Genomic DNA, 13,222 nt, shown 5'->3' with positions numbered 1-13,222 from the left:
TGTGCAGGCCCTGGGGTGTGCAGGCCCACAGGTATGCAGACACAAGACGGAACAGGCCCATGAGTGTGCAAGCCAAGGTGTTGCAGACCCAGGAATGTGCAGTCCCAGGAGTTTGCAGACACGGGGTGGAGCAAGCACACGTGTGTACTGGCCCAGGTGTGTAGAGGCCCAGATCTGTGCATGCTCTGGGATGCGCAGGCCCAGGAGTGTGCAGATCCAGGGTTATGCAGGCCCAGGAGTGTGCAGACAGAGGAGTGTGCAGGCCCAGGGGGGTGCATTCCTAGGTGTGTGCAGCCCCATTAGTGTGCAGTCCCAGGCCAGGGCAGGCCCAGGTGTGTACAGGTACAGGAGTGTGCAGGCCCAGGAGTGTATAGGCCCAGGAGTTTGCAGGCCCAGGCCAGGGAATGCCCAGACCAGGGAAGGCCCAGGAGTGTACAGGTCCAGGAGTGTGCAGGCCCAGGGGTGTGCAGGCCCAAAAGTGTGCAGGCACAGAAGTGTGCAGTCCCAGGAATGTGCCAGCACAGGTGGGAACAGGGCTAGGAGTGTGCAGGCACAGGTGGGAGCAGGCCCAGGAGTATGCAGGCACAGGAGGGAGCAGGCCTAGGTTCGTGCAGGCCCTGGAGTGTGTAGACACCAGAGTGTGCAGAGATAGGAGTGTGCAGAGAAGGAGTGTGCAGGCCCAGGTGTGTTTAGGCCCAGTGCTGTGCAGGTCCAGCAGTGTGCAGGCCCAGGAGTGTGCAGATCCAGGAGGATAAAGGCCTATGTGTGTTCAGGCCCAATATTGTGCAGGTCGTGCCTTTGCAGGCCGATGAGTGTGCAGTTGCAGAAGTGTGCGGGCCCAGTAGTGTGCAGGCCCAGGCCAGGGAAGACCCAGTCCAGGGAAGGCCCAGGATGGTACAGGTCCAGGTGTGTGCAGGCCCAAGAGTGTGCAGACACAGGGGTCAGCAGGCCCAGGAGTGTGCAGGCCTAGGAGTGTGTAGGCCGAGGAGTGTGCAGACAGAGGAGTGTGCATGCCCAGGAGTGTGCAGGCCCAGGAGTGTACAGACAGAAGAGTGTGTAGGCCCAGGTGGGTGCATTCCTAGGTGTGTGCAGCCCCATTAGTGTGCAGGCCCAGGCCAGGGCAGGCCCAGGGGTGTTTAGGCCCAGGTTCGTGCCGGCCAAGGAGAGGGCAGGCCCAGGAGTGAACAGGCCCAGGTTCGTGCAGGCCCAGGTGTGTTCAGGCCCTGGAGTGCGCAGGCTGAGAGGTGTGAAGACACAAGACGGAACAGGCCCAGGAGTGTGCAGACAAGAGGAGTGTGCAGACAAGAGGAGTGTGCAGGCCGAGGAGCGTGCAGGCCCAGGTGTGTCAGGCACAGGAGTGTGCAGGCGCCCAATGTGCAGTTCCAGAAGGGTGATGGCACAGGAGGGAGCAGGTCCAGAAGTGTGCAGATCCAGGACTGTGCAGGCGTACGATAGGTCAGGCCCAGGAGTGTGCAGCTCCAGGAGAGTGCCGGCCGAACTGGGGGCAGGCCCAGGAGAGGGAAGGCCCCGGAGTGTGCAGACAGAGGAGTGTGCAGGCCCAGGAGTTTGCAGGCCCAGGAGAGGGCATGCCCAGGGGTGTGCAGGCCCAGGAGTGTGCAGCCCCAGGAGTGTGCAGACAGAAGAGTGTCCAGGGCCAGGATAGGGCAGGCCTAGGAGTGTACAGGCCCAGGAGTGTGCAGACACCAGAGTGTGCAGAGACAGAAGTGTGCAGGTCCAGGAGTGTACAGGCTCAGGGCTGTGCAGTCCCAGGAGTGTGCAGACAGAGGAGGGTGCAGGCCCAGGCCAGGGCAGGCCCAGGAGTGTGCAGTCCCAGGAGTGTGCCGGCACACGTGGGAACAGGCCTAGGAGTGTGCAGGCATAGGTGGGAGCAGGCCCAGGAGTGTGCAGGCACAGGAGGGAACAGGCCAGGAGTGTGCAGGCCAAGGAGAGTGCAGGGCCAAGAGAGGGCAGGCACAGGAGTGTGCAGGCCCAGGAGTGTGCAGTCCCAGGAGTGTGCCGGCACACGTGGGAACAGGCCTAGGAGGGTGCAGGCATAGGTGGGAGCAGGCCCAGGAGTGTGCAGGCACAGGAGAGTGCAGGGCCAAGAGAGGGCAGGCACAGGAGTGTGCAGGCCCAGGAGCGTACAGGCCCAGGATGGTGCAGGCTCAAGATTGTGCAGGTCCAGGAGTCTGCAGGCCCATGAGTGTGCAGTTCCAGGAGTGTGCAGGCTTAGGAGAGGGCAGGACCAGCAGTGAAGAGGCCCAGGTTCATGCGGGCCCAGGAGAAGACAGGCCCAAGAGTGTGCAGGCACAGGTGTCAGAGGGCCCTGGAGTGTGCCTGCCCAGGTGTGTGCAGGCCCAGGAGTGTGCAGACAGAGGAGTGTGCAGGCTGAGGAGTGTGCAGGCCCAGGCCACGGCAGGCCCAGGAGTGTACAGGCCCAGGAGTATACAGACCGAGGACTGTGCAGTCCCCGGAGTGTGCAGAGACAGGAGTGTGCAGGCCCAGGAGTGTGCAGGCCCAAGGGTGTGCAGGCCTAGGAGTGTGCAGATGAGGGATTGTGCAGGCCCAGGAGAAGGGAGGCTCAGGAGTGTGCAGGCCCAGCAGTGTGCAGGCCTGGGGGTGTGTAGGCCCAGGAGTGTACAGGCCCAGGATTGTGCAGGCTCAAGATTGTGCAGGTCTGGGAGTGTGCAGGCCAAGGGGTGTGCAGTTCCATGTGTGTGCAAACAGAGGAGTGTGCAGGACCAGTAGGGTGCAGGCCGAGGTGTGTACAGGACCAGGAGTGTTCAGGCCCATTAGTGTGCAGGACCAGGCCAGGGAAGACCCAGACCAGGGAAGGCCCAGGATTGTACAGGTCCAGGAGTGTGCAGGCCCAAGAGTGTGCAGCCCCAGGAGTGTGCAGACAGAAGAGTGTCCAGGGCCAGGATAAGGCAGGCCTAGGAGTGTACAGGCCCAGGAGTGTGCATGTCCAGGAGTGTGCAGACACCAGAGTGTGCAGAGACAGAAGTGTGCAGGTCCAGGAGTGTACAGGCTCAGGGCTGTGCAGTCCCAGGAGTGTGCAGACAGAGGAGGGTGCAGGCCCAGGCCAGGGCAGGCCCAGGAGTGTGCAGTCCCAGGAGTGTGCCGGCACAGGAGGGAACAGGCCAGGAGTGTGCAGGCCAAGGAGAGTGCAGGGCCAAGAGAGGGCAGGCACAGGAGTGTGCAGGCCCAGGAGCGTACAGGCCCAGGATTGTGCAGGCTCAAGATTGTTCAGGTCCAGGAGTGTGCAGGCCCATGAGTGTACAGTTCCAGGAGTGTGCAGGCCTAGGAGAGGGCAGGACCAGCAGTGAAGAGGCCCAGGTTCGTGCAGGCCCAGGTATGTGCAGGCCCTGTAGTGTGCAGGCCCAGAGGTGTGCAGACAGAAGTCGAACAGGCCTAGGAGTCTGCAGGCCAAGGAGTGTGCATAGCCAGGACTGTGCGGTCCCAAGAGTGTGCAGACACGGGGCGGAACAGGCACATGACTGTACTGGCCCAGGAGTGTAGAGGCCCAGGTGTGTGCAGGCCATGGGATGCGCAGGCCCCGGAGTGTGCAGGTCCAGGGGTGTCAAGGCGCAGGGGTGTGCAGACAGAGGAGTGAGCAGGCCCAGGCGTGTGCACGTCAAAGAGAGGGCGGGCCTAATAGGTGGTGGCCCAGGCGAGGAAAGGACCAGGAGAATGCAGGCTCAGGAGTCGGCAGGCCCAGGAGTGTGCAGGCCCATGAGTGTGCATTCCTAGGTGGGTGTAGCACCATTAGTGTGCAGGCCCAGGCCAGGGCATGCCCAGGAGTGTACAGGTCCAGGAGTGTTCAGGCCCAGGAGTGTACAGGCCCAGGAGTTTGCAGGCCCAGGTGTATGCAGTCTCAGAAGTGAGCAGATACAGGAGTGTGCAGGCCCAGGTGTGTACAGGCCAAAGTTCGTGCAGGCCCAGGCGTGTGCAAACACCAGAGTGTGCAAGACAGGAGTGTGCAGGTCCAGGAGTATACAGGCCTAGGTGTGTTCAAGCCCAAGATTGTGCAGGTCCTGGAGTGTGCAGGCCAATGAGTGTGCAGTTCCAGGAGTTTGCAGGCCCAGTAGTTTGCAGGCCCAGGCCAGGGAAGGCCCAGACCAGGGAAGGCCCACGAGTGTGCAGACAGAGGAGTGTGCAGGCCCAGGAGGGTGCATTCCTAGGTGTGTGTAGGCCCATTAGTGTGCAGGCCCAGGCCAGGGCAGGCCCAGGAGTGTGCAGGTCCAGGACTGTGCAGTGCCAGGAGTGTGTAGACACGGGGCGGAGCAGGCACATGAGAGTAGTGGCCCAGGAGTATAGAGGCCCAGGTGTGTTCAGGCTCTGGGATGCGCAGGCCCAGGAGTATAGGGTCTAGGGTTGTGCATGCCCAGAAGTGTGCAGACAGAGGAGTGTGCAGGCCCAGGAGCGTGCAGGCCCAGGCCAGGTCAGGCCCAGGAGTGTACAACCCAGGAGTATACAGACCGAGGAGTGTGCAGACCCCGGAGTGTGCAGACTCAGGTGTGTGCAGGCCCAGGAGTGTACAGGCCCACGTTCGTGCAGGCCCAGGCGTGTGCAAACACCACAGTGTGCAGAGACAGGAGTGTGCAGGCCCAGGAGTATACAGGCCCAGGTGTGTTCAAGCCCAAGATTGTGCAGGTCCTGGAGTTTGCAGGCCAATGAGTGTGCAGTTCCAGCAGTTTTCAGGCCCAGTAGTTTTCAGGCCCAGGCCAGGGAAGGCCCAGACCAGGGAAGGCACAGCAGTGTACAGGTCCAGGGGTGTACAGTCCCAGTAGTGTGCAGAACCAGGTGAGGGCAGGCCCCAGAGTGTGCAGGCCCAGGAGAGGGCAGGCCCAAGGGTGTCCAGGCGCAGGAATGGGGAGTCCTAGGACCGTGCACGCCATGCAGAGGGCAGGCCCATGAGTGTACATGGCCAGGAGTGTGCAGGCACAGGAGGGAGGAGGTACACGAGTGTGCAGGCCTAGGAGTGTGCAGGACTTGTGAGGGCCGTCACAGGAGAGGGCAGGGCAATTTGGGGCAGGCCCAGGAGTGTGCAGACAGAGGAGTGTGCAGGCCCAGGAGGGTGCAGTCCCTGGAGAGTGCAGGCCCATTTGTGTGCAGGCCCATGCCAGGGCACGCCCAGGAGTGTACAGGTCCAGGAGTGTGCAGGCCCAGGAATGTGTAGGCACAGGAGTGGGCAGGCCTAGGAAAGGGCAGGCCCAGGAGTCAAGAGGCCCAGGTTCGTGCAGGCCCAGGTGTGTGCAGGCCCTGGAGTGTGCAGGCCCAGAGGTATGCAGACACAAGACGGAACAGGCCCATGAGTGTGCAGGCCAAGGTGTGTGCAGACCCAGGAATGTGCAGTCCCAGGAGTTTGCAGACACGGGGGGGAGCAAGCACACGTGTGTACTGGCCCAGGTGTGTAGAGGCCCAGATCTGTGCAGGCTCTGGGTTGTGCAGGCCCAGGAGTGTGAAGATGCAGGGGTATGCAGGCCCAGGAGTGTGCAGACAGAGGTGTGTGCAGGACCAGGAGCGTGCAGGCCAAGGCCACGGCAGGCCCATGAGTGTACAGGCCCAGGAGTATACAGACCGAGGAGTGTGCAGACCCCGGAGTGTGCAGAGACAGGAGTGTGCAGGCCCAGGAGTGTGCAGGCCCAAGAGTGTGCAGGTCCAGGAGAGGGCGGGCCGAACTGGGGGCAGGCCCAGGTGAGGAAAGGCCCAGGAGCGTGCAGGCCCAGGAGTGTGAAGACACCAGAGTGTGCAGTTCCATGGGTGTGCTGGCCCAGGAGTGTGCAGACAGAGGAGTGTGCAGGCCCAGGTGTGTACAGGCCCAGGAGTATACAGACCGAGGAGTGTGCAGAACCCGGAGTGTGCAGAGACAGGAGTGTGCAGGCCCAGGGGTATACAGGCCCAGTACTCTGCAGGCCCAGGAATGTCCAGGCCCAGGAGTGTGCAGATGAGGGATTGTGCGGGCCCAGGAGAAGGCAGGCCCAGAAATGTGCAGGCCCAGCAGGGTGCAGGCCCAAGTATGTGCAGGCTCATGATTGTGCAGCTCCAGGTGGGTGCAGGCCAATGAGTGTGCAGTTCCAGGAGTGTGAATGCCTAGGAGAGGGCAGGCACGGCTGTCAAGAGTCCCAGGTTCGTGCAGGCCCAGGTTTGTGCAGGCCCAGCAGTGTGCAGGCCCAGGAATGTGCAGGCTCAAGTGGGAAGTGTTTGTTGGGCCTGAGCAACTGTCCCCTGTCCTCCACCTCTGTCCCTGCCTGGCTGCACCTCTGCAGCTGCTCTCCTGCTCTCCTGGCCTCTTAGCTCTGTATCCCTCTCCCTCTCATGGTAGTCTTCTCTGCGTTTGCCTGCCTCTGGACAGATGGCCCAAGTCAGGACCCATGGGGGCTAGGGTGGAGGGGACTGGGGACTGGGTGGGGGAATTCAGAGAGCTGTCCTGTCCCCTGTGGTCCTCATTTGCACATCCATGTACTGGGCTGAGGAGGAACTCCATGCCCCAGGACACGCCCTAACTTCACAGGTCGTGGAGTACGGCCTGGATGCCTGGGGAACCGGCCTGGTGGGCGAGGACAGGGCAGGAATGGACAGGGGCGGACCCACTGCCTCTGCTGCCTCACCTGCTGGGCTGGGGAGAGCTCTGCCCAGGAAGCAGGAAGGCCTAGCAGGATGCGGGCCTCTCCCAGGGCCCTCATCCCGGCCGACTGAGGCCCCGTGGGCCAGAGAGGCCATAGCCTGCAGGCTGGGGCGCCAGGGTGGGAAGGAGGCTGGGAGCCCCCTGACCGTGTGCCCTGTCTCCTGGGTGGCCAAGGCTGCCTGGCTGCCGTTCATTTGCTCAGTTTATCAGGTAATGAGATGAAAGTGAGGCTTCCAGACAGAGGGGGCGTTGAGCCGGGGGAGAATGGCTGCTTCCTTCTGGGCCTGGAGGGGCAGCCCACCCCCCAGCCTTGCCCACTCCTCTGCTGCCCCCTCACAGCCCACCCAGCCCAGGAGCCCTGTGGCCACCCAGCAGAGGGGGTCCTGCGAGCCTCTGCCGAGCACTGTGGGCCCCAGGAGTCCTTGCGAACAGTCCCCCATTGCGGTTACGCTAGTCTGAATGACATTCGTTAGGTGTCAGCTGTGAGTGGGACGCACGTTAACGGCACAGCAATGATAACAGAAGTAGCAGTCACCACTCGCTGAGTGTCCCTCCGTGGTGGTTGCGCGGCCAAGCTCAGGTGGCGGTCTGGGACCAGGAACAGGGCTCGTCTGTGATAAGGGCCAGGCACCCTGTGTCAGGACCCGAGGTCAGTCTGTGATGAAATTCAAGGCTCAGTGTGTGACCAGGGTCATGTCTAGGTCTGAGGGTCAGCCTGTCCTCTGAGCCGGTGGCCCCCTGCCTGGCCTCTCCACCCCCTCCTCCCACCACGTCCTCACCACCTGGGTCACCAAGGTAACCAGCCTTGAAATAATGGGTGTTTCAGCAGCTGAGGCCTAACTTGAATTTATCCTGAAAGACTCAGTTCTGCAGCAGTTGCCAGGGAAACTAAGGGGCATCCTGTCTCTCCCACCCACTGCCAGTTTCCACGTCAGTCAGGCTTCCACTTGACACCTGGGCTGGGGCAGCAAAGGGGGGTGGGCAGAACGTGCCCACCCTGGCCCTGCTACCAGTCCTGTCTCCTGGACCCCAGGCCTCTGTGCTTTTGTCTCAGTGTGATGGGATGGGATGGGATGGCTCAGCAGGGGAGCCCACTGAGGTATATATAGAGTGCCAGGCGGGAGGCCCTGGGGTCGGTTTTGGCAGGCAGGCTTAGTCTGGGGCCAGCGAGCGGAGCACTTGGAATCTGATCCTGGATTTGATCCCAGCTCCTCTCCTTGTCAGCCTGGTGGCTAACTTGGTGTCTGTCTGCATCTGTCAAATGGGTGTGGTCATGGGGCTGTTGAGGTCATCCGAGCAAAGTGGTAGTGATGAAGGCCCCCTGGGCAGCCTCGGCTGTCATATCTTCAGAGCTGCTCCCCTGCCCTGTGCCGAGGGCATGGAGGCATTCCTGGGGCTCCCTGCCTTCCCCCGGGCTCTGGTCTGCTTCCCATCTCCTCCACCCTGGCCCCCAGGGTCTTTCCACAACATTCCCAGTTCAGAGTGAAGTCCTGTTTGTGCAGTATCCTTGAGACCCTGGCTTCACCTGTCTTCTGAGACTTGGGCCTCCACACCATCTCCAGGGCAGACCTTCCTCTTTGAGCCTCAGTTGTCTCTGCTGTAGGCGGGTGAACGTTTGGTTCCTGGGTGGACTGAGACTCAAGGCTTCTGTGTACTGAGGTTACCAGCACAGAGCAGGCGCAGGGGGTAGTCAGGACTCCCTTGCCCAGGTTTATACCCAGAGAGCCAACCTTGGGGAGAGCAATCTTCCTTGAAGATTGTGGGGCCCAGTCCAACTCAGCCTCCTCCCCAATTGGGGAAGCAGGGCGTCGCTTCAGGTGGGCAGGCTCAAGTCTTCCCATCTGAACAATGAGAGCAGAGAGGTCTCCCTTGTGGGATCACAAGGCATCGTGCCCAGACCCAGGACGTGGCTCAAAACCAGGTCCCTCGGCCCCCGCATAGTCAGGATTCATGCAGAACTCAGCCCTGCCCCTGCCCTGCGGCCCTCCCTGGCAAGTCCTCCCTGGGCCTCTGCTGCACAGCTGGGAGCTCAGGGGTCAAGCACGGTGCACGCCCACTCCCGTAAGGTTGCAGCCACCCCTCCTACCCATCCCTTGTCTGGCAGAGGGGCTCTGCCTCTGGGTTCAGGGGAAAGTGGGACCCATGGGAGGGTGGGCTCTGTGAGAGGAGAAGTTTCTGCTAGGGCGTGGGGGGTGTGATATTCTCAGTTGCCACATCACTCAGCAGGGAGAAGGAGCCCCGCCTTCCAAATTGGGGGAGTTAGGGGTGTCCCTTTCTAGCGTCCGGTTCATTCACCAGGCCCCCCTTGATGGTCAGTTCCCAACACAGGCACGGGGACCGCTGGGAGGGCACTCTGCACATCTCTAGCCGCCCTCCCCGGAACAGAGCACCTGGACACTGAACCTGCTGCCCATCAATACAGTGGGTTCCCTGGGATCAACTCTGATCCCAGCAACGTGCCCACACCTGTCATCTCCCACCATTTCAGGCATCAGTCCGTCCTCAGATGAGGGGTTTGAGGCCGTGGTGAGATGTACTTCACGGGCATAAATAGCATAAAACTACATGGTAGTGATGGTCGGACAGCATGGGAATGCACTTAATGTTCCTGAAATGCAGTTTAAAAGGGAAAAAATCTGTATTTTATTAAAGGAAGTGGGAAATGGAAAACTATAGAATGCCATAAATGATGTAAAACAAATAAACTAAACTAAAGAAGAACAAAACAAAAGCAAATTCAGGGGTAGGGAAGTCAACTTCGGGTAGGGGAGGGGATTCAGGGTGGGATTTTGGAGAAGGTGTAGGAGGGGGCAGAGGGGGCTCAGCCCTAGGGGGTGATGATGCCCGAAATGGTTCTCCACTGCCCAGCGGCGCAGGTGCAGGTGCAGGATCTGCAGGCTTTTCAGGAGCAGCAAGATCAGCAGGAGCGGCAGGCTCTTCAGGAGCGGCTAGATCAGCAGGAACGGCAGGTTCTTCAGGAGCGGCGGGCTCTTCAGGAGCGGCAAGATCAGCAGGAGCTGCAGGCTCTTCAGGGGTGGCAAGATCAGCAGGACCGGCGGGCTCTTCAGGAGCGGCGGGCTCTTCAGGAGCGGCTAGATCAGCAGGAGCAGCGGGCTCTTCAGGAGCGGCTAGAGCAGCAGGAGCGGCAGGCTCTTCGGGAGCTGCAGGCTTTTCAAGAGCTGCAGGCTGTTCTGGAGCGGCTAGATGAGCAGGAGCAGCGGGCTCTTCTGGAGTGGCTAGATCAGCAGGAGCGGCAGGCGCTTCAGGAGCGGCTAGATCAGCAGGAATGGCGGGCTCTTCAGGAGCGGCTAGATCTGCAGGAGCGGCAGGTTCTTCAGGAGCGTCGGGCTCTTCAGTAGCTGCAGGCTGTTCAGGAGCGGCAAGATCAGCAGGACCTGCAGGCTCTTCAGGAGTGGCAAGATCAGCAGGAGCGGCGGGCTCTTCAGGAGTAGCGGGCTCTTCAGGAGCGGCAAGATCAGCAGGAGCTGCAGGCTCTTCAGGAGTGGCAAGATCAGCAGGAGCTGCAGGGTCTTCAGGAGTGGCAAGATCAGCAGGAGCGGCAGGCTCTTCAGGAGCGGCTAGATCAGCAGGAGCGGCAGGTTCTTCAGGAGTGGCGGGCTCTTCAGGAGCGGCTAGAGCAGCAGGAGCGGCAGGCTCTTCAGGAGTGGCAAGATCAGCAGGAGTGGCAGGCTCTTCAGGAGCTGCAGGCTGTTCAGGAGCGGCTAGATTAGCAGGAGCAGCGGGCTCTTCAGGAGTGGCTAGATCAGCAGGAATGGCAGGCGCTTCAGGAGCGGCTAGATCAGCAGGAACAGCAGGCTCTTCAGGATCGGCGGGCTCTTCAGGAGCGGCAGGCTCTTCAGGAGCGGCTAGATCAGCAGAAGCGGCAGGCTCTTCAGGAGCGGCTTGATCAGCAGGAATGGCGGGCTCTTCAGGAGCGGCTAGATCAGCAGGAGCGGCAGGTTCTTCAGGAGTGGCGGGCTCTTCAGGAGCGGCTAGAGCAGCAGGAGCAGCAGGCTCTTCAGGAGTGGCAAGATCAGCAGGAGCGGCAGGCTCTTCAGGAGCTGCAGGCTTTTCAGGAGCTGCAGGCTGTTCAGGAGCGGCTAGATGAGCAGGAGCAGCAGGCTCTTCAGGAGCAGCTAGATCAGCAGGAATGGCAGGCGCTTCAGGAGCGGCGGGCTCTTCAGGAGCTGCAGGCTGTTCAGGAGCGGCAAGATCAGTAGGAGCTGCAGGCTCTTCGGGAGTGGCAAGATCAGCAGGAGCGGCAGGCTCTTCATATGCAGCTGGAGCAGCAGGATCTTCATGTTCAGCAGGAGCAGCTGGAGGGTGTTCGCGGTCTCGTGCTGGACCCTGGTGGTCCTGTTTTTGTTTTCTGGCGTCTTCCCCTGCCTCTGCCTGCTCTGGACCTGTAACTGTTGGACGTGGAGAGAGCTTTAAGTCTAGTGGTTCTGCTCAGGCACAACCTGGAAAAAGGTACCCACATGCCTCCCTTTCCACGTGCCTTTTCAAGGACAGAAATCTTCCCAGAGCTTTGCAGGCAGCTCCCACTGAGCAAGTGCCCACAGGCACTTGTTCTGTGACTGAATTCTTCCAGACAGGTGGTCTGAGGCCAGTCTTTGCTCTGGTCCCAACTACAGACTTTGGGGATGCCTCCCTGTGTGGCCCAGCCCTCCGCCCTCCCTCACCTACACACCCACACCGGCCCCGCCCTTCTCACCTTTGGGCTCTGCTTCGGGGGGCTCCTGGTCCTCTACCTGAATCCCCAGGAGGTGGGCACGGTGCTCCAGGTCAGAGCCGGGGGTGCTGAGCTGCCCCTCAGCCCTGGGCAAGATCCTGGGGAGAGACCTGGGCGATGTCTGGGCAGGAGGCCGTGGTGGTGGGGAGCCCTTCATACCCAGACTCTTCTGGAGCCTGTGCTGGCCTTCCACAGTGTGGCACACCAGCCCCTCACTTGGAGAGGTGGCATGAGTGTCCTGGTTCCCCGGATCCTGCGGTGTCTGGCTCTGCAATGACAGTGACCGGCAGCCGGCCCGGTCCGGAGGTCTCAGAGCCCTGCCCGGCCAGGACCACTCCTGCTTCTGCCCCACTCGACCCTCTGCTGCCAGATCAGACTGGGACCTTGGTCATCTCAGTCACCCGGGAGGCAAGAGACACACCCTAGGGCATGGGCGCCACCTCGGGCAGCAGGGCCCTGCCCCGGTTCTCCACATCCCAGCCAGCCCACTTGGACCCAGGCTGGGGACGTGATCGGCCCCCCAGGCCTCTGACCCTTCCTCAGCCTGCTCTTGCTTGAGGCAGGACCCCCCCCCAACATGACTGCCCCACCGCCACCAGTCAGGAAGGGGCCGTGGGGCCACCCGGGTGGGGTCTGAGTGGTGACCCGGCCTGGGCGGGCCTGCCCTGGGCCTCCCTGTGTTACCTTTCGGTCCCTCTGGCCAAAAGGCCAGAGGCGCCTGGGGTGAGACCCGACCCACTGTCGGCACTGTTGGCAAAGGCCGTTGCTGCGGGCTTTCCGGGGGCCGCGACCTCGGGATCTTGGGATGCAACAAAACATGTCTGAGCTGAGCTGAGTTCACCAGCCAAGTCAGTTGAGAAGTGTCCTTCTCTACACAGCGGGTGCCTGGTGACCTGGGTCCCAAGTTCTGTTGGGCTCTGTTGCCAGGGAAGTGAGGTCACTTCCTGGGGTCCCCTTCCCCAAGCTTCCTCCTTACACAAAGCTCCCCAAGGGCCTCTCTGGGCTGCTGATGGCTCACTTCCCACCCCATGCCATGTCCACCCAGTGACACCAACTCGGCCCCTCCTATTGCCCTGGGGAGGCCTGGATGCAGCCAGGGTCACAGCTCTGACGACACAGCTGGGTTCAGACCCGGCTCCCCCGCCAGCAGTGCTGTCACCCTGGACAAGCCACCTGCTTCTCAGGGTCTCCCCAATCCCCCATTGGCCCAGTGGGGATCATTCAGGACCCTGCTTCCTAGGAAAGCCATCATGTCTCTAGAACCACAAACACCTACTGCACCTGTCACCTCTGCGGGCTGGCATCACAGGGAGCTCATGCACAGACTCAGCAAAGGAAGGGCCCCACAGAGGGCTTGTGGGGAGCAGGGCACACCCCACACAGGCCGGGGTCTGCCCTGGGATCTGGGGAAAGTCACCCTCCTTGCCGCCTGCTTCCCAGCTCCCTGTCGGCGGGTTGAAATTAAACACAACTCTGATATCGTCCATTCTGGCATGCGACCTCCTAGGTCGTTCTGTCATGTCAGATTCAGGCCCAGTGCCCCATCTAGGCCTCTAGGGTGCGCTGCCCCACAGTGGCTCCCTGCTTTTTTTTTGCCTTCTGGTCACACATCCTTGTGTGATTCCCACACAGTCCCCTGCAGGTTGGATGGATACTGGGACCGGGTTCTGCCAAATTGGGGGCAGGTGCAGGCAAGGAAAGGCCCAGGAGTGTGCAGGCACAGGAGTGTTCAGGCCCATTAGTGTGCAGGCCCAGGCCAGGGCAGGCCCAGGTGTGTACAAGTCCAGGAGTGTGCAGGTCCAGGAGTGTACAGGCCGAAGAGAGGGCATGCCCAGGAGTGTGCAGGCCCAGGAGTGTGCAGG

At 61.5% G+C, this 13,222-nt stretch overlaps 2 protein-coding genes across 2 annotated transcripts in view; one reads left to right on the top strand and one right to left on the bottom strand.

The window, feature by feature from the left end:
• Positions 1-13,222, top strand: part of LOC140689560 (uncharacterized) — an 81,961-nt gene that overhangs the window by 23,065 nt on the left and 45,674 nt on the right. The window lies entirely within an intron of this gene.
• On the bottom strand, positions 6,509-12,452 carry LOC140689393 (uncharacterized). Its single transcript, XM_072950110.1, has 5 exons — positions 12,045-12,452; positions 11,343-11,628; positions 10,024-11,037; positions 9,386-9,645; positions 6,509-6,550 (listed from the first exon to the last, which is right to left on the bottom strand). The coding sequence occupies exons 1-5, from the start codon at positions 12,177-12,179 to the stop codon at positions 6,509-6,511; spliced, it is 1,737 nt and encodes a 578-aa protein (XP_072806211.1). The 5' UTR covers positions 12,180-12,452.

The sequence above is a fragment of the Vicugna pacos genome, chromosome 26, assembly GCF_048564905.1.
Source record: "Vicugna pacos chromosome 26, VicPac4, whole genome shotgun sequence".
Taxonomy (NCBI): Eukaryota; Metazoa; Chordata; class Mammalia; order Artiodactyla; family Camelidae; genus Vicugna; species Vicugna pacos.
This window is presented reverse-complemented; position numbering and strand designations above follow the sequence as displayed.

Bases quoted from the DNA above. Each gene is read 5' to 3' on its own strand.
- LOC140689393 (XM_072950110.1), bottom strand. From the start codon at position 12,179: ATGTTTTGTTGCATCCCAAGATCCCGAGGTCGCGGCCCCCGGAAAGCC. The intron at 11,629-12,044 runs GTAACACAGGGA...CTGTCATTGCAG, and splicing joins TTGGCCAGAGGGACCGAAAG to AGCCAGACACCGCAGGATCC. The intron at 6,551-9,385 runs GTTGACTTCCCT...CTCGCCCACCAG, and splicing joins AATCCCCTCCCCTACCCGAA to GCCGGTTCCCCAGGCATCCA.